We start from the raw sequence: 24273 nt of genomic DNA, 5'->3' as shown, positions 1-24273 counted from the left end.
AAAATGGCGTTAATATTCTTCTTACGCGGAAAGTGAGTTTAGATTAGGCAAAACAATTTTAAATACTATAAAAATAGGATCCGATCAGTTTCTTAGGTTTTTTAAGGACAAGCTTTCGTGTTCGTAAAAATCAACCTAGTTATATTAGAGGTGGATTTGACTTTAAATTTTTAAAAGCAGAATTTTTAATGAAAAAGGACTATGAAAATTCCTAGATTAGCTACCAAATTCTTTCATGGATGTTATATTCTTAACTGGAGAGTGAATCCTAAATAATTAAATGTTCGGGTATGGAGAGTCTCGAGTGAGACTCCATTTTTGCTCCAAGTGCATATGCAAAAGGAAAGAAGAAAAAGATTAGAGAGGAGAAAAAATCCTAAACAAGTATGAAAACGAAGGAGAAAAACAGTGGCATCAATCAAGTTATTAACTTGCACTAAATCACAAGCTCACAAAGGGATAAGGAATTTATTACTTCCAGCAACATTATACCAACAAATTTGGAGAATTTCTTATTACTAACATATCTCCTACATACACCATCAAATGAACTTTCTATGTTTATTGAAATCTTAAAGGTTGAATAGATTAAGTTGTCCTACAATTATTCCTTCTTGATCAGTGAATTATGGAACCTTATTAACTCCTTTAAAGTGAATTAAATACATGCTATCTAATCCTTCGACACTAGTGTTTGCAATAAATTTTCAAGATATGAAAAATAAATTACAATCACAAAATAGGAGAAAAATATTTTTACTAATCAATTGTGAGTACAATTATGATTCTTCTCTCCTGATTATCTCCGTGATTCGAGGGCTGAAGCAGCATATTTCTCGAATGTAGGATGATGCAGACCTCCTGGGGATGTATTTGATCTCCAGCTTCTTGAACTATTTGATAGTCGAGAAGTATCCGGTCATATTTTGATCTCTTTGTGCATATCTCGAGAGTTTATGGGATTTTTGAGACCCCTAATAGACTCCTGGGATTTCAAGAGTCTTGTAGTATCTTAAAATTAGGATTTAGCTTGATCCGTTAAAATTTAGATGTGTACAAATTCCCCATACTTCAAGGTTTGTCGGGATGTAGGCTTGCCGAAACTTGAAGACGAAACTTGAAGTACTCGACCATCGCAACAAATGATTTTGAAACTTGGAGTTTTCAATTTACAGGAGGAAGAGATGAAGGGCAGAACTGGTCTCACTAGGCATGCCAATTTGTTTGCAATAAATTTTCAAGATATGAAAAATAAACTACAATCACAAAATAGGAGAAAAATACAATTCTGTTTCTCCCTTGATTCTTCTCTCCTGATTATCTCCGTGATTCCAGGGCTGAAGCAGCGTATTTCTCGAATGTAGGATGATGTAGACCTCCTGGGGATGTATTTGATCTCCAGCTTCTTGAACTATTTGATTGTCAAGAAGTATCCGGTCATATTTTGATCTCTTTGTGAATATCCCAAGAGTTTATGGGATTTTTGAAACCCCTCTTCAAGGGAATATGTATCCCTTAATATAGGTATGCGTTAGGGTTTAGGATAGAGTAATCTCCAAGAAACCCTAATAGACTCCTAGACAGAACATATATTTCATGAAGAGAATTCTGGAATTGAACCTATAAGCATAATCTCTAGGCGATGGAAGGTCTCATACAAGGTAACTTCAATTCTATAGACCTGATCTCCACACTTTTGGCTATATTTAAAAGATTTTGATTGATAAGAATGTTAACAGCATGTTTCTTCCATTTGATGCATCAAAATTAAAGCGAGTGAACATTGATAAGTTCTAACATACTTCAATGATCAGTGAATCATATTTTATTACATAGTTCACAGAATCAGATCCTTAACATGGAACCTCTTACTCCTAATTAGTTTTTAAAAATAATAGCATTTTATGAATGTGCTTCCTAGAGTGGAGAATAGCGGGAAGCAGACACTAGACACACCGGGAGAAAGGTCTTGTTACATGGTTTGATAACAATTTTTCTTCTTCTGTGAATAGGAAATTCTTAACCGTACACTCTAATCAATCAAATTTCTTTTATTTTATTAGAGTCCTGATGTACAGATTTTACTATTCCTAAAGTCTTGACAGAGGATTACATGCACTCAATAGAGAGAGTTCTAAGAAATCACAGCAGTTTCCAAGTTGTTCTATTGCTTAGAAGCATGAATTCTCAGAGGTGAAACAAGATATCACATTTGACATGGTGAATTCCTATAGTCATCGTAACCAAGTATTGAAAGGATGTCTCTTTAATAAATAACATGATCATTTAATCTAGACATATAGTAGCTAATTACTCTTCCAGTCATCATGCTTTCTACGACATTCGAACTAGGAAACAGTAACTTACAGTCATATTTTAAACAAGAAAAGAATACATGAACAATGGTATTCAAAGCAAAGACCTAACATCAGTAAACTAATTTATTCACATAGGCAAGCAATTGACTTCTTATTTTCTTCAAGCTTTATGCAAACATACCACATAACTTCACAACTTTTACGCATACAAAATTTCTTAATCATGATTTTTATGGAAATAAACTATGACTCGCGTTTTCGAACAAATAGACGAACACTTCAGATCTTCAAAGAAAAACGAGAATAAAGATTTCAGAGTTACTGACCTTTTGTGGTGCAGGAACTGGGGTCGCGTCAAGGTCTGCTATCTCCGGCCTCTACTCCGCAACCTCGAATGACTGTCAAACTCCAAGACGAGCACAACGATGCCTCTGTTATGGTTAAAACCAATAGAGGCTGAACGAAAACGAACTCTTAGAGTGCGGTTCTAATGAATAAAAATAAGAGAAGAATGGCGAGGAAAAGAGTATAAAAGCAGCGGGTCCAAAGGTGCTGAAAATAGCCACAAGGTCTGGTATTTATAGGTGTAAAATTAGGGTTCTGGGTTCCTTTGAGAGGGAATTTGAAATTCAGATTTCGAAAGAAGTCAAATGGATCCGTTTAAATTTTAACGGAGAAGCTTTTTGGATGGATTCGATCTTCACGTGATTCTTCAGTGATATGCTACAGGTTACACCCGAAATGGTGAGATATGCTCTGTCACGTAGGGATTTGAAGGTCAAAGCTTGGCTAAAAATGGAGGAAAGTGCCAAGAGAAAGTTCTGCCATGGCAGAGAGGGAATTAGGGTTAGAAAATAAAGGATGTGGACTGTTGGATAAAAAACGATGGATGGCTGAGATTAGGTTTAGGATAAAATAAAATAATAAAAATAAAGAAAATACATGGAATTCTCTAGAACATTAATCTTGGCCATTCAAAAGAACGGATCAGATTGAGCCATGTGACGGATGTGAGGTCAGAGTGTGAAGGGGATTAGCAAGGCATGTGCTGGGCGTGTGTTGGTCATGGGTTTTGGGCCGTTGGCGCCTATGTGGCGATGACATGGGGGCTTATGTGGAGATGACATGGCAAAAAGAGTGGAGTTTGTGGCTGGCTGGTGTGGGCCTCCGATTTGGTCTATTTTGGTGGGCCTGTGTGGGTTTAAGGAAAATTGGGGGCTAGGAATTGCATTGAGTTTTAGGTGACTCGTTATTGGACAAACCCACTTCTTTCTTCAAATTTTCTTTGGGCTTCTAATTCTTATTACATTTCTTAATTAATCACATTAGCATAAATTAATATTAAATAATTTATTTATTTATTCGATGCGTCTTATCAAAACATAAGATTTGCTATCATTTACTTTTGTAACATAACTATTACATTAATTATGAAATAAAGAGTAAATATTATAAAGTATTAAAATAAATACTACTATTTGATTAAATAGAGGAAAGTGTATACTTTCACAAAAGACGATAAGAATGTATTATAATAATAATAATAAGAGATAATAACAATAACAATAATACTAATAATGATACTAATTAGGTCTATTTTGGAATAATAACTGTAAAATAATTATTCTTAAATTATTAGTAATATTAGAAGCTTAAAGAAATAGTTTGGAAGAAAGGGGGGGACAAAATTGGATGTCAACAGTAGATTGTGATATTGAGATTGCGACCATGCTGGGCGGATTGCAGTATTGAACATATGACCATGCCGGGCAAATTCTGATATTGAGTATGTGATCATGCCGGGCTAATTGATATATAGGCGCGCGAGCTGCCCGTGCGATTGATATTATTAGCATGTGAGTTGTCCTTACAGCATGTGAGTTGTTCATGCAATACATGAGTAGTCTGTGCGGTTGATATTATTAGTATGTGAATTGTCTGTGCAACACGTGAGTTGTCCGTGCAACGTGCGGATATGGATCCATCCCCCTAGGGTCACCCTCTCATGTTTCTTCTTGATGGAGTATACACGGATTTAGTTATTGTATTTCATCTTTACTTGCAGTTTTCTTGGTCGTTTACCTAATTTAATTGTATATCTTCTTTATATACTAGATTGTTGACTGAGCAGAGTACGTTAGGTGATTGTTTGCACAAACGTGCTTCTTTATGTAATTTATAACTTGAAAATACTATTGTTCGTTATTTGTTGAATTTATGAATTGTACATGTTATAACGAGTATTATTTATAATTCTTGCTTCTATTTACTCTCCGAGGTTAGTTATGATACTTGCTGAGTACATGGGGTCGGTTGTACTCATACTACACTCCGCACTTAATTGTGCAGATCAAGGTGTTGGACCATGCTATCAGTAGCTCAGGTTTGCTTGCTGAGTTGGTCACCCGAGAGACGAGGTAGAGCTGCATCTCGACCGTAGTGTTGGCGTCTCTTTCCATTTTTTGTATTATTATCTTTATTTCGAACAATATTGTTATTTAGCTTTTCAGACTTGTATTTCTATTTTAGAGCTCACGAATCTGTATTTATCATTTAGGGGGGGGGATTTGTTATGTATCAACACTGTTGTTTATGTTAATTGGTTTTAGACTTATACAATTTTTGTTAATTCAGTATTTGTAAATCGTTTTGGTTATGCTCGGCTTGCCTATCAAGCAATTTAGGCACCATCATGGCCGGATGGTGGTTTTGGATCGTGACAAATTTCCCCTTTTTGATGATGACAAACCCATGTGCAAATCACTATACTACTTGTGTAATTTTTCTAGTCTTCAGCATAAGACCAGTTTCATTGGCAACACTTTTTTATCATTTTGTCCATGTTTGCAAAAGTTTAAGGGACTCACTTTCCATTCATCGCAACCCTAAAGATGGATAGGCATAATTTATTTTTAGAACCTGCAAATAGACAAATGCATTGATATAGTAATTTTATTAGTCTAAGTGATTAAGAACCAGATTTACTGATCAATATTTGTGCACATCCTTAACTCCCCCATTTTGGCATCATCAAAAAAATAAAGAGTAAGTAAAGTCAAACGTGAGAATCTAGCAATATTAAACTCATGGACATTAGAGCTATACTAACAAGACCACAATTTCAATGGCTCAGACGTTTAATCCAATAAAATCATCCAAATTTAGTTGCAACGGACTTCGCCCAAAAATGAGGAAATTTTATTGATTAATCATTATAACACATTAAGACCAAAGGGCCCAAACCAAAAGACAGTTGAACGAACCCGTCAAGCTGCCAAACAAACAAAAAATAAGAGGAAAAAAATCATGAATCAGATCATACAAGTGACATGACTAGGGACTAAGTAGGGCTAGAGTAGGACACCTAAGAGGACGAAGGATCAGGTTCTTTGCTGGAAGAGAGTTCCCCATGAATAAGCCCAAGAAGCTGTCAAAGCAAGCATCAACAACATCCTTCTCTTTCTTCATCTCCTCCTGAATTTCCTACTATCCTCTATCATCTTCTTTTTTTTTTGTTATTAGCAATACCCAGTTCCTCCAAAAGGTTTGTGACTGTACTTTTTCTCTTTTTGCCCGGTGGTCTAGCTATACAGTCACATTCCTTAAAGGTTACCTCATCAAACACATCCTTCTTGTCCAATTTTTAGGTCCTCTCAAAGGAACCTTAAAGTGCTCGAACACCCTAGTCAACTAGAACCCATAAGGCAAAGCATGCATGCCTCTTTCTTGATCAACTACCTTTTCCATATGCTTGATCATCAATGAGGGCAAATTGATTGGCCTGTTTTGGTAAAATACCTCAATTACAATCAAGTCTAAGTATGTGGCTTTATGCCTCCTTTCTTATCGAGGCAACACACATTTGTTCACATACTCAAATAGGAGCTTGTGAACCAGTTCTATTTTCCCTTTTCTAATCTTCCTCGAGACAGTCTTATCCCTTTTTTGAGTGTACTTGGAAGTCAAGTACATGGAATCCTCCTTCTCACCCAACTTAGGCCACTCACGTCTCATATATGTGTAAAATCCATCTAGTTGCACATTTAATATCTTCCCCAGCCACTTTAGCATCAATATCTAGATCCACTCCATTTACCTCTAAACTCACAGTGCCATCCTCAAGAACTTTAAAGTTTTTGTAAAAATGAATTGCATCAAAATACATAAATGGTAGCGGGCACAGGAATATGTTTGTCCACTTTTGAAATTCAAGCTTCTCAAGAGGCTCCTTCATCCCAAATTTTCAACAGTGCATGGGTCGATCACCTTTACCTTCAACATTATCAACCTATAGAAAACTAGTCCTCCCTAACCAAAATGGACTTTTATCTTGGAGTTTTCTTTCTGCGTTTGGAACTGGTTCCTTTTACCTCAAAATCATCCACCTTCGTCTTTCTAGAGGCCTTCTTCTTCTTAGGTATGGCTGAAGGTGATCCAGCCTTCTCTTTTCCCTTTATCTGAAGAGGAACTTTCTCCTCCTATTCTTCTTCTTCTTCTTCTTCTTCTTCTTCTTCTTCTTCTTCTTCTTCTTCTTCTTCTTCTTCTTCCTCATCATTCTTCTCATCTTCGTCACTTACCAGATCTACTTCCCCCACATCAGGCTCATCTGTCAAACGAAACTTGTGTCTCTCCTTTTTCTTATTCTTGCTTTCCTCCAAGTCCTTTTCAAGTGCAGCCTTACTCTCCCTTCTAGAATTTGGAGTTTTAGACTTAGGGATTACAAAGCCTTGCATCAACACGACCTTATTTTCCATATGTTTCACCCTACCAGATGTTTTCCCTCCCTCTCATCCTTTTATTTTAATTTAGAAATCATTTCTTCCAAAGCCTCAACATCACAACTTTCATTGGTTTTTTTTCTTACTTCAACTTCTCCCACATTTTCTCCTTCCTCATCAATATCAGTCCAATCAAAAAGCTGGATTTATCTGGCTCAGCATTCGAAGAACCGGGTTATTGAACTATTTTAGTATCTACCATAATATTCTCTTCTGCAAACCCTTCAACAGACACATGCTCTGATTGTTATTTTAGAGTTCACTCAGACACAAGAAAGAGGGTTGAATTGTGATTTACCTAATTTGCTCCCTCGGCAATATGTCATGACCCAAATCTCCCTCCGTAAGAAGTCGTGATGGCACCTAGTCTCTAAGATTAGGTAAGCCTAACAGTTGTAGAATAACTAAAATAACAACTAAACCTCAACATCAACAGGTATATATATAGATTAACCTGGAAAACTGCAACTCGACATGTACAAGTAAAACCAATAACTGCGAGTATAAACGACTCCCAAAGACCCGGTAGTCACAAGTCACAAGCTCTAAGGAATTGTTCTAACTATCTCTATAAATCAGTATCTCGGAAAATAAAGATGAAACAACATAAAAGGATAGAGGGGGACTCCGAGGTCTGCGGACGCTGGCAGATATACCTTGAAGTCTCCGTAGCAGCAACACGACTCTCTACTAATAGCGGGGCTGGTAAGAGGTACCTGGGTCTGCAAACAAAACATGTACAGAAGAGTAGCATGAGTACACCACAACGGTACCCAGTAAGTGCCAAGCCTAACCTCGGTAGAGTGGTGACGAGGTGAGGTCAGACCCCTACTCGAATATAATAATTAAGGCAGAAGATATAGTAATATAATGAAAGACTGAGAATTTAACAATGCGAAATACAGAAAGAGGAAACTATACAGCAAATAGGGGTAAACAACAGAGGCACTCCCGAGGTACCGCCTCATAGTCCCAAAAGTAAATACTCAACAAGGGATCTCCCGAGGTACCGCCTCGTAGTCCCAAAAGTAAATATGCAATGGGGATCTCCCGAGGTACTGCCTCGTGGTCCCAAAAGTAAATATGCAATAGGGGATCTCCCGAGATATCGCCTCGTAGTCCCAAAAGTAAATATGCACTAGGAAATCTCCCGAGGTATCGCCTCGTAATCCCAAAAGTAAACACACAACTCGAAACTGATGGAACAACGAATTCACAACAAGAAATCCTACAGTTGAAGACTAAATACAAAATCAAGGAAAAATAGGAATTTAACTAAGTATGCTGCACAGATTTCAAATAAGCATTTACGACTCGTAGACATGCAATATTAGGCTAAACATGATAACTACACATGCTGGGATTACTCATTTAAGATATAATAGATTACTGTTCAGTAAAAACTGGAGTTTCAATAATTTGCCTGTGTACGCACTCGTCACCTCACGTATACGACACTCACATATCACAGAATTGTCACAACAGTACCAAATCATAAGGGGATTTCCCCACACAAGGTTAGGCAAGTCACTTACCTCAAGCTAAGCTCAATCAGTCAATAAGAATGCTTTTTCCTCAACTTTCCGACTACGAATAGCCTAAATCTAGCAAAAAGCAATTACATACCATAAATATAACTATAAGAAACTAATCTAATTAATGAATCAAGACTTTAGTAAGAATTTAGAAAGTCGCCCCAAAAGGCCGACCCGGACCCACGTCTCAGAATCGGATACAAGTCACAAAATATAAACACCCATTCAATCACGAGTTCACCCATACCAAAATTACTCAAATCCGATACCAAAACCTTACCCAAAACCCCAAAATTCAGTTAAGGAACTTTTTAACTTTTTCCCCAAATTTCTCAACCCAAATCCTTAATTAAATGATGGAATTAACGACGGATTAGTGGATAATCAAAAACAAGTCAAGAATCCTTACCCAAATGTTTCCTCTGAAAATCCCTCAAATTTTTGCCTCAATCCGAGGTCTCAAAGTCCCAAAATGAAAATGAGATCAAACCCTCGATTTAGCCATTTTCTTCCCAGTCAATCCGCTTCTGCAAGGGTTTCACCGCATCTGCGGCTCCGCACCTGGGAAATTCCATCGCAGGTGCGGTTCCAACTTAAGACCAGAAGGCTCGCACCTGCCGGCCTCTTAGTTCTTTTGCGCATGCGCTCCTGCAGACATTGTCCGCTTCTGCGGTCCAAGGCTTGGCTAGCCTTTCCGCTTCTGCGCTCCTTCCATCGCCCCTGCAAGTCCGCTTCTGCGGGACTCTGATCGCATCTGCAATCCCAGCTGGGCAGGCCTAATTTCTCTTCTGCGACTCGATGGCAGGTACAACAATGCTTTAGCAATTTATTACAACTCTAAATTATCCGCTAACCACACGAAATCAACCCGAGGCCCCCGGTACCTCAATCAAATATACCGATAAGTCCTAAAACACGATACGAACTTAGTCAAGCCTTCAAAACACATCAACCAACATCAAAAACACGAATCGCACCCCAATTCAAGCTTAATGAACTTTAAAACTTCAAACTTCTATAACTGATGCTGAAACCTATCAATTCACGTCCGATTGACCCCAAATTTTGCGCACAAGTCATAATTGACACTATGGACCTACTCCAACTTCCGGAACTTCAATACGACCCTGATATCAAAAAGTCCACTCTCGGTCAAACTTTCCAAAAATTCAGCTTTCGCCATTTCAAGCCTAATTCAACTACAGACCTCCAAATCACAATCCGGACACGCTCATAAGTCCAAAATCACCCAACAGAGTGAACAGAATCATCAAAACTCTGCTCCAGAGTCGTCTTCACACAATTCCAACTACGGTCAAATTCCTAGAACTTAAGCTTCCATTTTAGGGACTACCTGAAGTGGTGAAAAGATAAGGATAATGGCTGCACATGTCATGCTCGGTCTCCCAAATCGCCTCCTCGATCAGTTGACCCCTCCACTGAACCTTCCCTGAAGCAATGTTCTTTGACCTAAACTTTCGAACCTGCCTGTCCAAAATGGCCCATGGCTCCTCAACATAAGACAAATCCTTGTCCAACTGGACTGAGCTGAAATCTAACACATAAGACGGATCGCCGTGATACTTTCGGAGTATAGAAACATGGAATAGTGGATGAACTCCTGCTAGACTGGGAGGCAAGGCCAGCTCATAAGTAACCTCCCCAACTCGTCGCAACACCTCGAACGGGCCAATAAACCTTGGGCTCAACTTGCCCTTCTTCCCGAACCTCATAACACCCTTTATGGGCAAAACTTGAAGCAAGACCTGCTCCCCAACTATGAATGCAACATCGCGAACCTTCCGATCCGCATAACTCTTCTTTCTGGATCGGGCTGTATGAAGTCGATCCTGAATCACCTTAACCTTCTCGGAAGCATCCTAAACCAAGTCTGTACCCAATAACCTAGCCTCGCCGGGCTCAAACTAACCCACTAGAGACCAAAACTGTATACCATAGAAAGCCTCATACGGTGCCATCTAAATGCTCGACTAATAACTATTGTTGTAGGAAAACTCCACAAGTGGCAAGAACTGATCCCAAGAACCCCCAAACTCCATCACACAAGCACAGAGCATATCCTCCAATATCTGAATGCTGCGCTCGGACTGTCCATCCGTCCGAGGGTGAAATGTTGTGCGCAACTCAACCCGAGTACCTAACTCATGTTGTACGGCCCTCCAGAACCGCGATGTAAATTGCGTACCCCGGTCAGAGATAATAGATACCGGCATGCCATGAAGCCTGATAATCTCGCAGATATAAACTCGAGCCAGCTGCTCAGAAGAATAAGTAGTCATCACTAGAATGAAATGGGCTGACTTGGTCAACCTATCCACAATCACCCAAACTGCATCGAACTTCCTCTGAGTCCGTGGGAGCCCAACAACAAAATTCAGAGTGATTCTCTCCCATTTCCACTCCAGAATCACTAGCTTCTGAAGCAATCCATCTGGCCGATGATGCTTATACTTCACCTGCTGGCAATTTAGGCACCAAGCTACATACTCTACTATGTCCTTCATCATTCTCCTCTAGCAATAATGCTCCCTCAAGCCCTGATACATCTTCGCGGCACCTGGGTGAATAGAGTATCGCGAACTGTGAGCCTCCTGGAGAATCAACTCACGCAAACCATCTACATTGGTCACACATAGCCTGTCATGCATCCTCAATGCACCATCATCCCCAATAGTGACCTTTTTGGCATCACCGTGCTAAACCGTGTCCTTAAGGACAAACAGATAGGGGTCATTATACTGACACTCCCTGATACGATCATAAAGAGAAGACTGAGAAACCACACAAGCAAAAATTCGACTCGGCTCAGAAATATCCAATTTAAAAACTGGTTGGCCAAAGCCTAAACATCCAATGCTAGTGGCCTCTCTATTGCTGGTAGATATGCTAAGCTGCCCAAACTCTCCGCCCTGCAACTCAAGGCATCGGCCACCACATTGGCCTTCCCGGGATGGTATAAAATAGTTATATCATAGTCCTTAAGCAGATCTAACCACCTCCACTGATGCAAGTTAAAATCCTTCTGTTTGAACAGATGCTGCAAACTCCGGTGATCGGTGTAGATCTCACAAGGGACACCGTACAAATAGTGCCACCAAATCTTCAAGGCATGAACAATAGCTGCTAACTCAAGGTCGTGGACAGGATAGTTCTTCTCATACACCTTCAGCTGTCTAGACGCGCATGCAATCACCCTACCGTCCTGCATCAACACCGCACCGAGACCAATACGCGACGCATCATAATGAACAGTATAAGACCCCGAACCTGTAAGCAATACCAATACTGGGGTTGTAGTCAAAGTTGTCTTGAGATTTTGAAAGCTTTCCTCACACTCCTCTGTCCACCTGAACGGAGCACTCTTCTGGGTCAGCCTGGTCATAGGTGCTGCAATAGATGAGAAACCCTCTACAAATCGACAGTAATACCCTACCAAACTAAGAAAGCTCTGGATCTCCGCAGCTGAGGATGGTCTGGGCCAACTCTGCACTGCTTCAACCTTCTTCGGATCCACCTTGATCCTCTCACTCGACACTACGTGATCCAAAAATGCCACTGAATCTAGCCATAACTCACACTTTGAGAATTTTGCATATAACTTCTTTTCTCTCAAGGTCTAAAGCACAGTCCTCAGGTGCTGCTCATGATCCTCCCTACTCCGGGAGTACACCAGAATGTTGTCAATAAACACAATAATGAATGAGTCAAGATAGGGCCGAAATACACTGTGCATCTAGTGTATGAATGTTGCTGGGATGTTTGTCAGCCCAAATAACATCACAAGAAACTCGTAGTGACCATACCAAGTCCTGAAAGCAGTCTTCGGGATATCTGGCTCCCGAATCTTCAACTGATGATAGCCTGAATGCAATTCAATCTTGGAAAACACTCCGGCACCCGGTAACTGATCAAATAGGTCATCAATACGAGGTAATGGATACATGTTCTTCACTATAACTTTGTTCAACTGGCAATAATAAATTCACATACGCATAGAACTATCCTTATTCTTCACAAACAAGACTGGAGTACCTCAAGGTGACACACTGGGCTGAATGAAGCCCTTATCAAGTAACTCATGTAACTGCTCCTTCAACTCAGGCGGAGCCATATGATATGGAGGAATAGAGATGAGCTGAGTGCCCGGTAACAAGTCAATACCAAAGTCAATATCCCCGTCGGGCGGCATGCCTGTGAGATCTGCTGGAAATACATCTGGATAATCCCTCACTACTGGAACTAACTCAACGGTAGGGGTATCATACTGACATCTCTCACATAAGCTAAATACGTATCACACCCCTTCTCAACCATTCGCTGAGCCTTTAGAAATGAAATAATTCTACTAGGAACATAATCTAAGGTACCTCTCCACTCTAACCACGGTAATCTTGGCATAGCCAGCATCACAGTCTTGGTGTGACAATCAAAAATAACATAATGGGCCGACAACCAGTCCATGCCCAAAATAATATCAAAGTCTACCATACTGAGCAATAATAAATCGGCTCTGGTCTCAAAACTACTAAGAACAACAAAACAGGACCAATACACACGGTCAACAACTATAGAATCTCCCACAGGTGTAGACACATGGACAAGAGAACTCAAAGAATCACGGGATACACCCAAATACGGAGCAAAATATGATGACACATAGGAATAAATGGATTCTGGATCAAACATGACTGATGCATCTCTATGACAGACCAGAACAATACCTGTAATGAAAGAATCAGATACAACTGCCTCCGTACGAGCATGAAAAGCATAATATCTAGCCTGAACTCCCCCTCTAGGGCGACCTCTACATGCTTGACCTCCACCTCGAGCTGGCTGAGCAGGTGGAGTGGTAGTTGGTGCTGTAATCATAGCCTGGGGACCCGATAGAGCATGCAGTGCCTGAGTAGTCTGTGGAGGTGCACCCCTCCTAAGTCTGAGGCAATCCCTCACCATATGGCGAGTGTCGCCACACTCAAAACAAGCTCTCGAAGGGCCTGGCTGCTGTGGCTGGCTCGGGCCAGGTCGGCTGGACTGACCGCTGAAACCACCCCATGCAGGAGGTGCACTAGACAATGGCAGTGCATAATAAGGATCCTAGGGCCTAGGAGTGGCCAGAATACCACTGGCAGCTGGAAGTGCTGAATGAACAGGGTGACTCACATAGCCCCTAAGATGATGAGCTACCATTGGGGCATGAGTTCCACTATAGGTGCTAGACTCTCGAGACCTCTTGGCCTCTCTCTCCTCCCTCTCCTGAATCAGCATACCCTCCAATCTCCTAGCAATCCCTACTACATGCTGGTATGCGATGTCCATCATTAACTCTCGGTCCATGCTAAATATGATACTGGGGTTGAGCCCCTCGATAAATCGATGTACCCTCTCTCAAACTGTAGAAACCAAGGCTGGTGCATGTCTAGCCAAATCACTAAAGTGAACCGCATACTCTGACACGGTCATAGAACCCTGGCGCAACTGCTCAAACTCTACGCGCCATGCATCTCTGAGACTCTGGGGAACATACTCCCTCAAGAACATATCCGAGAACTAAGTTTATGTGAATGAAGCTGCCTCTGATGGACTACCCAACTCATATGCGCGCCACCACTGATAGGCCGCTCCTCTAAGCTAGAACGCAGTGAAAGAAACCCCACTCGGCTTCGCTACACCCATAGTACGGAGGATACGGTGGTACTCCTCAAGAAAACTCTGGGCATGCTCTAACGATAGGCCACTGAAAGTAGGAGGGTGGTACTTCTTGTACCTCTCGAGCCTGAGCTCCTCCTCCTCCTCAGAAACTGCTGCCCTACCATCGGGCCGAACTGGGGCTACCGGTTGCACTGGTATGACCTCTGGAACCTGGTTGACCTGAACCCGTTGCTCTAGGGTACGGGCGGCGGGAGTCTATGCTCCTTCCCCGGCCTGAGATGTGGCAGGAGCAAGTAGGATCAACCCTTCTTGAGCTAAAGTACTGAACATGCTCAGAAACTGTGCAAGGGTCTCCTGAAGAGCCGGTGCAGCAAGAGGCATCTCAGGTGCCTGCGCTCAGACTGGAGCTACTAGTGGCTCCTCTGTAGCAGCTCGTACGGGTGCTCTAGCTACACCACGCAAACGTCCTCAGCCTCTACCCTTGCCTCGGCCTCTCGCGGCTCTAGCAAGCGGCATGGGTGCCTGGTCATCTGATTCGGTTGTACGTGTCATCACTATCTGTGAGAGAATAGAAGACAGATGTTTACAATTCAAAAGTCAACAATTTCGCAGGATAAGGAATCAAAGAAGTGAAATTTTCCTAACAGCTCCATACCCTCCCAAAGATAAGTACAGACGTCTCCGTACCGATCCGTAAGAATCTACTAAACCTGCTTGTGACTCATAATACCTATGAACCTAGTTCTCTGATACCAACTTGTCACGACCAAAATCTCCCTCCGTAAGATGTCGAGACAACACCTAGTCTCTAAGACTAGGTAAGCCTAAAAGTTGCGGAATAACTAAAATAATAATAGAATTAAGAACTAAACCTCAACATCATCAGGTATATATATAGGTAAAGCTGGAAAACTGTCACTCGGCATGTACAAGTAAAACCAATAACTGTGAGTATAAATGACTCCAAAAGACCCAGTAGTCACAAGTCACAAGCTCTAAGGAATTGTTCTAACTATCTCTATACATCAGTATCTGGGAAAATAAAGAAGAAACAACATAAAAGGATAGAGGGGGACTCCGAGGTCTGCGGACGCTGGCACATATACCTTGAAATCTCCGTAGTAGTAGCATGACTCTCTACTAATAGTGGGGCTGGTAGGAGGTACCTGGGTCTGCACACAAAACATGTGCAGAAGAGTAGCATGAGTACACCACAACGGTACCTAGTAAGTGCCAAACCTAACCTCGGTAGAGTAGTGACGAGGTCAGGTCAGGGCCCTACTGGAATATAATAATTAAGGCAAAAGATATAGTAATATAATGAAAGACTAAGAATTTAACAACACGAAATACAGAAAGAGGAAACTACATAGCAAATAGGGGTAAACAACAGGGGCACTCACGAGGTACCGCCTCGTAGTCCCAAAAGTAAATACTCAACATGGGACCTCCCGAGGAACCACCTCGTAGTCCCAAAAGTAAGTATGCAATGGTGGATCTCCCGAGGTACCTCCTCATAGTCCCAAAAGTAAATATGCAATAAGGATCTCCCGAGGTACCGCCTCATAGTCCCAAAAGTAAATAAGCAACGGGGGATCTCCCGAGGTACCCACCTCATAGTCCCAAAAGTAAACACACAGCTCAAAATCGATGGAATGATGAATTGACATAAAAAAATCCTATAGTTAAAGACTAAATACAAAATCAAGGAAAAACAAGGATTCAACTAAGCATACTGCACAGATTTTAGATAAGCATTTAAGACACGTAGACATGCGATATTAGGCTAAACATGATAACTAAACATGCTGGGATAACTCATTTAATATATAACAGGTTACTCTTCAGTAAAAATCGGAGTTTCAATAATTAGCATGTGTATGCACTCGTCACCTCGCGTACACGACACTCACATATCATAGAATTGTCATAATAGTACCAAATCCTAAGGGGATTTCCCCCACACAAGGTTAGGCAAGTCACTTACTTCAAGCCAAGCTCAATCAGTTAATAAGAATGTCTTTTCCTCGACTTTCTGACTCCGAATGGCCCAAATCTAGCCAAAAGCAATTACATACCATAAATATAACTAAAAGAAACTAATCTAATTAATGAAATCAATAATTTAGCAAGAATTTAGAAATTCGCCCCAAAAAGTTGACCTGGGCCCACTAATCGGAATCTGGTAAAAGTCACAAAATATGAACATCCATTCAACCACGAGTTCACCCATACCAAAATTACTCAAATTCGATACCAAAACCTCAATCAAAACCCCCAAATTTGGTTTAAGAACATTTCAACTTTTGCCCCAAATTTTTCAACCCAAATCCTTAATTAAATGATAAAATTAACGATGAATTAGTAGATATCAATCAAAAACAAGTCAAGAATCCTTACCCAAATGTTTCCTCTGAACATCCCTCAAATATTTTCCTCAATCCGAGGTCTCAAAGTCCCAAAATGAAAATGAGATTAAACCCTCGATTTAGCCCTTTTCTGCCTAGTTAATCCGCTTTTGCGAGGGCTTCACCGCATCTGCGGCTCCGCACCTGTGAAAATTCCATCGCATGTGCGGTTCTAATTTAAGCCAAGAAGGCTCGTACCTGTGAGCCTCTTAGTGCTTTTGCGCATGTGCTCCTGTGGACATTGTCCGCTTCTGTGGTCCATGGCTTGGCTAGCATTTCCGCTTCTGCGCTCACTCCATCGCCCATGCAAGTCCACTTCTGCGGGACTCTGACCGCATCTACGGTCCCAAATAGGCAGGCCCAATTTTGCTTCTACGGCTCGATAGCTGCTTCTGCGGTGCCGCACCTGCGGCCCAAAGTGCGCATGTGCGATTACACTAGGTACAACAATGCTTCTGCAATCTATCACAACTCCAAATGATCCGCTAACCACCCGAAATCAATCCGAGGCCCCCGGAACCTTAACTAAACATACCAACAAGTCCTAAAATATGATACAAATTAGTAGATCATTCAAATCACATCAAACAATATCAAAAACACAAATCGCACCCCAATTCAAGCTTAATGAACTTTAAAACTTCAAACTTCTATAGCCGATGCCGAAAGCTATCAATTCACATCTGATTGACCCAAAATTTTGCACACAAGTCATAATTGACATTACGGACCTACTCCAACTTTCACAACTCCAATCCGACCCCAATATTAAAAAGTCCACTCTCGGTCAAACTTCTCAAAAATCCGGCTTTCACCATTTCAAGCCTAATTCAACTACGGACCTCCAAATCACAATTCGGACACGCTCCTAAGTCCAAAATCACCCAACGGAGCTAACAGAACCATCAAAACTCTACTACGGAGTCGTCTTCACACAATGCTAAATAAGATCAAATTCCTAAAACTTAACCTTCCATTTTAGGGACTAAGTGTCCCATTTTACTCCAAAACTAAAAATAAATTCTCTCGGCAAGTCACATAAGCATAAAATGAAATAGAGGAAATAGTAGATAGGGGATCAGGACTAATACTCTCAAAATGATGATCGAGTTGTTACACAATAGTAGAAGGACCTGGTTGTTAGCCAGGGGCTTCTGGTGCTTTTACTACAACACGAGCACTCTCCATTTCTTGTTTCTTCCTAGAGACTTTTGTGCCCTCTAAGTCATGTACACCATTTGCACTCTCCTTTTCATGTTCATCGCCTTTCATTTTCTCCTTTTCAACCATTTCTTCCCCTTGAATTTGAGACTCCTCTACTATTAGATTTCCACAACAAGAATTTTCACTTAACTATTCGTCTGAGTAGTCCACCAACCTTGTAATAGCTTTTGGAGTCTCTTGGGAGGGAATTGGATCTTGGACAGGCTAGGGATAACTAGGTGAAAGAGGAGGGGTATTCATTACTAGAGTGGAGTTTGACTTGAGAGAACCAATAGTAGGTTGGTTTGGTAAGTTCGACATTTTCAATAGTTGAGGTATTTGGAAGAATTTAAAACTAGTGTTTCTGATTTTGGAATTGTATTCTCTAAGAGAGATGGGCAATTGATAGAATAGAGGTGTGGGAAGGGATTTTTATAGAAGGTATGATTTGACAGTTATTAATTCAATCAATCACAATTATAACTCCTTATCAGGTTCTGAGAGTAAATGAGGGGTAATGCCAATGTTTCAAAATTTAAAAGGTGGCTGAAAGGCTTTAATTGGGCAGTAGGGACGTCCTCTGAGGGATTTTAAGAAACTAGTCCTATTTTTACACAGGTTGTTATCTGTCATAGTTAATTTTATGATATGATTAACGATTTTGTCTTTGGAATGTGATCCTAATACTGATATGGAAATCTAATAAATTTATGTCAATTATAAATTAGAAAGGAGGTACGTATTTGGGTGTCATACAACCAGGTTCTTTGATTAATTTTCTCAATGTGGCCAAAAGAAACTTTTTCTGATGGAAGACTTTTATCATCATATTAAACATATAAGCCCTTGAAACCATGTCATGCGTGCACACTTGTTATAATATAAGACTAATTTAGATATTTTTTGACACTTAGAATCACTAAACACTTTGTTGAAACATATCCAATCATCGAGGGAAATCAAGAATGTCCTAGTTTATTTTGATCAAACCAAGTTCTAAGCGGTTACTTTTAAAGTAAACCCAGCTCAAAGCCCTAGTAAATATATCTGCAATCTGCTCCTATGTCTTGAAAAATTCCATAAAGATGTGACGTTTTTCAACATTATCTCTTAAGAAGTGATGTCTCACATCAATATATTCTAGTGATGAATATGGTTCTTTGACATTTTCATTGCACCTGTATTAACACAAAACATAGGAACTCGTTCAACAATGGCACCATAATCTTCTAATTGTGATTTGATCCCTAAGTGAGCACAACATGAAGCATTAGCTACATACTTAGCTTCTGCAGTTGATAAAGCCACAAAATTTTATTTCTTTGAAGCCTATGAGATCGAATATGATCATAGGAAGTGAGCCATACCGGATGTACTCTTTTTATCTACCATAAATCCAGCATAATCAGCATTCACATACCTAATAAAATCGAATGAATCACTAAATTAATATCAAAGAACCAGGTTTTGAGTACTTTTTAGATATCTCAAGATCTTTTTAATAGCTTTCAAATGCGTCTCCTTAGAATTTGTCAGAAATCTTGCACACAGCCCCATATTGTACACAATATCTGGTCTACTTGCAGTTAGGTAGAGGAAAGATTCCATCATACTCTTATACTTCTTTTCATTAACAGAGGGACCAGGTTCATCCATATCCAGCCTGGTTGCAGTTCCTATGGGAGTATTGATTGTCTTTGTATTGTTCACATCAAACCTCTTAAGCAACTCCTTCATGTACTTATGTTGATGTATCATTGTACCTTTTGTTGTTTGCTTAATATGTAGTCCAAGTAAAAAAATCAATTCTCTCATCATACTCATATCGAATTCACTACCCATGAGTTTAGAAAACTCACTATACAAGGACTCACTACTAGCCCCCAAAATGATATTATCAATATATATATTTGAACAATCAGGAGGTTCTTGCTACTTTTCAACAAAAATATAGTGTTTTCAATTTACATGTCAGAACTAGTTCTCCACAAGAAATTTTGACAATCTTTCGTACCATGCTTTTGAAGTTTGCTTCAAACCATATATGGCCTTGTCTAATTTATACACATAATCTGGAAACTCTTGACTCTCAAATCGTGGAGGCTCACCTACAAACACTTCCTCTTTCAAATATCGATTCAGAAACCCACTTTTCACATCCATTTGATTCAACTTGAAGCCCATGTAGAATGAAATGCAACGAGCATTTGAATGGCCTCCATTCTAGTAATCAGAGCAAATGTATCATAATATTCGATCACTTCTTCTTGATTGTATCCCTGCACAACCAGTCTTGCCTTGTTTCCAGTGATATTGCCTTGTTCATCCAGCTTATTTCTAAAAACCCACATGGTTCCAATGGCTGTCTTACCATCTCATTTGGGAACCAGGTTCCATATTTTATTCCTTTCAAACTGGTTAAGTTGTTGTTGCATAGTCACTATATAATCAGTATCTTTAACTGCCTTTATTATGTTCATTGGCTCAATCATAGATATGTTGGCTATGAAGGCAATCATATTTTTGAACTTTGATCTAGTCACTATTCCAGAGTAAATAGGTGTGAGAATACTTGTGAGTGGATGAGAGCTCCTATATTTCCAAGCTCTTACTTGAGAATACTGAGAGCCATTATTTCCTTCATGTTTTGAAGAGGGAACAAGTTCATTCACTCCTGCATAATTTTTCTGATTTGTCCCCCCTGCTTGTTGTACATTGTGCTCAACTTCCAAAGGACTAGGTTCTTATGTTTGTTCTACAACATCCCCTGAAAGTTCTTAGTTTGATCGACTATCATACATTTGTGTGAGTCCAACTTCTCCATCATTACCAGCCAGTGTACCTTTCTTAGCCAAGTGGTTAGTTTCATTAAAGATCACGTGTATACTATCTTCAACACACTTGGTTCTTTTATTAAATACTTTATAAGCTTTCCATGTGGAGAATAACGCAGAAAGACACACTTATTACTTTTAGCATCAAACTTTCCTAGAGCCTTTTTACCATTATTATACACAAAATACTTATTACAAAAGGCTCTTAGGTGAGTTATGTTGGGTTTTCTATCCTGAAGTAACTCATAGAGAGTCTTTTTAATTTTTTAATTTTTTTAGCAAATATACCACTAAGTTGCTTGCTTAGTGATGTCTTTTATTAACAATAACAAAATCTAAATACAAAATGTCAGGAGGTCTCTCAAAGTGAAGAAAGTTAAAGCATGAAAGTACATCAATCCTATTACGAAGCTTGAGCATAGTACTCATATTTGGTAGTACATAATGAGCTAACTCGAGCATAAGAAGCTGAACTATCACAAGTGATCTAACTAAAATGAATGGTTGAGTTCCAAAATGTGCACCAAGGTTTGCCAATGTGACCAATCTTCACGCGTGAATCTGGGCAATGCCAAGTTCCGAGCACTCGATAAGCATGCACCTAATAGTGTTTCCAACTAGCACCAAGTCTTGTCCTTACATAAAAGCTTGCCAAGAGATACGAAACAAACACTGAGTGTGAGAAGCAACTCCTCCAAAATGCAGCCATAGTTCCCGCCATTGCATAAAACCATCTAAGCCTAATACTGGGCATTGTTGTCTTCATGCGGGCACGTCCAGTAGTTGTTCTTCCATTCTTGATGCTAATTGTTGATTGTATAACCATATAATATTTGCAGAAGAAGCATCGATGACAATGTACAATGCAAAAAATTTCAAGAATGTACCACAACTTCTAGTGACATTCCACGTTATAAAGTTGCAAGGTTTGAAACTGTTTCAAGTACTCATGTGACAAACGAATGAGCTAGAATATGCAATGGTTACACCTGTAGGGAATAAGCATCGAGGATGCTAATACCACCCTAACAGGTTTGGCCAAAGCATACAAACCAACCCCCTAATTTGTACCTTTAAAAAAGTAAACAAGGTTAGTGAACAAAACCTTCTTATTCTCCTCCCAAAGGATTTGATAGAAAGATGAGTATAATCCCCTTCACCAGACCTTATCCCTTTTCTTTCAAACCACACCAACCTTGTCTAGTTCCCACAGCTACACACACCATGCACATCTTCTCTATATCAATCCACATCAATACTCTTGAGGTTTTGCATTTCTCACCCTAATATAAGGCAGTTGTAATTTGTCAATGTTCAAGATCTTCATCCCTTTAACATGAAAATCAACAAATTAAGGAGTCTGGATCATTACATTTCTATCCAATGTCAGATTAGCTAGGTGGTCTGCTAATTGATTTTCTTTTCCCTAAGCATATGCGCAATGTCAACTACACACATAGTTCTTAACTGATTGATTTCTTCCACCACTGCCACAATGTTCCATGGAGGTTACCACACTCCATCAAGAACTATTTTCATCAATAACGAGTCATTATCTACAACACAAGGTGGATGGTGGGAGTTAGTTATGTACCTTAGAGCTTCAGGAATAGCCCTAGCTTCAGCAATATTGTTTGTGGCCTCAAAGATCTCTTCTCCTTGAGCATAAATTAAGTCACCAATGCCATCTCTTATACAAAATGCAAAAGAATCCCTTCCATTATATCTCTACATGCACCATCCATATTACATTTCAACTATCCATCTGGAGGTAGTTTCCACAAGACCCTTTTATACTTCAATTTTGCAATGTGTTGTTGTAGCTTGTCATGTAAATCTGGCCAGTTTGATGTTACTCCTGTGAAATATATTCTCCTCCTCTTCAGTAGGTTATAAAGGTTAGTAGAAATCAGAAAAATTAACCTATGAATAGACACAACCTTCATGTATTCCTAAGTTTCTTTTCTTCCACAAATGCCACACAATCAAGGCTGGAATGGCATGATATGATGTACTCAAGCTTGTATTGCCGTGCTTCTTCCACCACTTATTTATCACCTGTATTATATGCTTTCCATCAATCTTGATCCCTGCTGATCCACAGAAATACTTCCATACAAACATAGCTGCTGGAGATCTCAAGAAAATATGAGCTAGAATTTCCTCACTAGGGTTTCTACAACACAACCATTTTGATGTTTGAAAGTATCCCATCCTTCTCATGTAATCATCTAATGGTAGTTTGGATTTCCATAATATCCACATGAAAAAAGAGATCTTGAAAGGTAGTCCATTCACCCATATAAACTTATATAGCATGTTCTCCTACTTCGTCCTCCTTATGTATTGCCAAGTTGTCTTCACTGAGAATTGCCCCTTGGTCTCTAGTTGCCAATAAGCCTTATCCTTCAACTCCGGGATGTTTAGTAGTGATATTTTCTCTATAATATGATCGATTATGTCATCTGGTATAATCTCCCTCAACAGCTCTTCATGCCAAGCTCCATCTATCATCACATCCCCAACATGAATGATAGTTTCATCACACCAATGATCTGGGCCAGTAGCATGGTAAAGTGCACCAAGACTAGTACAGTTATCATACCAAAATTTTTTACCTCCTCTCTTCAATTATTATCCTAATTATGCACCTATTTATAATGTAACATACAATATTTACACCTTTAGCCTTGAAGGATTTAGGGAGACCATTGGAAATCAATATAGTTTTTGCCATATCTTCTAAAGTCCTATTTTTCCTTTCAACAACATCATTTTGTTGTAGGGTCCTAGGTGTAGAAAAATTATAATCAATGCTATTATTCATGCAAAACTCAAGAAAGTTTATATTTTTAAATTCAGTTCCATGATCAGATCTAATACTAGCAACATGAACATTCAATTTTCTTTGCAATTTCTTAACAAAAGTTACAAACATACCAAATGTCTCTTCTTTAGTTGCAAGAAATATTGTCCAGGTATATATAGAGTAGTCATCAACAATCATGAATACATACCTTTTTTCTCTTCTACTTTTAACCCTCATAGGTCCACAAAAACTCATGTGTAACAGTTCTAGAGGACGAAAAGTACTTACAACTTTCTTTAATTTGAAAGAGGATCTGATATGTTTACTTTTAGTACAAGCATCACAAATTTTATCGTCCCTGAATTTTAATTTTACAGACCAAGAACTAGGTCCTTAGTAATTTGTTTACTCAACAATGAGAAGCTAACATGCCCTAACATTTTATGACACAAAAAGGAATCAGTATCAAGTGCACTAAGACATGATATTTTATTTTCAGTTGAAGACATAATATCAGCTTTATAAATATTTTGGCACATGTTTCCCTTTGGAACCAGGTTCCTAGAGTTGTCATCTATAACCATGCAATTTTCAGAAGTAGATAGAACCTGGTTCCCTTTATCATATATTTAAAAAATACTCTCCAAGTTATTCATTAAATCATTAACATAGTATACGTTTTCAATAACATGAGACTAGGACTTACCAACCTTAC

At 39.6% G+C, this 24273-nt stretch overlaps 1 protein-coding gene and 1 long non-coding RNA gene across 2 annotated transcripts; both read right to left on the bottom strand.

The window, feature by feature from the left end:
* Nucleotides 1-693: 693 nt before the first annotated feature.
* On the bottom strand, nt 694-3204 carry LOC107778275 (uncharacterized). Its single transcript, XR_001646354.2, has 2 exons — nt 2645-3204; nt 694-1576 (listed from the first exon to the last, which is right to left on the bottom strand). It is a non-coding gene; the product is annotated as an uncharacterized LOC107778275 (long non-coding RNA).
* Nucleotides 3205-19892: 16688 nt separating this feature from the next.
* Nucleotides 19893-23813, bottom strand: LOC142168179 (uncharacterized). The gene is made up of 8 exons (XM_075228838.1): nt 23421-23813; nt 23079-23374; nt 22808-22925; nt 22344-22477; nt 22206-22236; nt 21945-22032; nt 20528-20616; nt 19893-20138 (listed from the first exon to the last, which is right to left on the bottom strand). Exons 1-8 carry the CDS (start codon nt 23811-23813, stop codon nt 19893-19895), a joined length of 1395 nt encoding a protein of 464 aa, XP_075084939.1.
* Nucleotides 23814-24273: the final 460 nt, after the last annotated feature.

The sequence above is a fragment of the Nicotiana tabacum genome, chromosome 13 (assembly GCF_000715075.1).
Source record: "Nicotiana tabacum cultivar K326 chromosome 13, ASM71507v2, whole genome shotgun sequence".
Taxonomy (NCBI): domain Eukaryota; kingdom Viridiplantae; phylum Streptophyta; class Magnoliopsida; order Solanales; family Solanaceae; genus Nicotiana; species Nicotiana tabacum.
The sequence above is the reverse complement of the archived record's forward strand: the minus strand, read 5'-3'. Positions and strand labels throughout refer to the sequence as shown.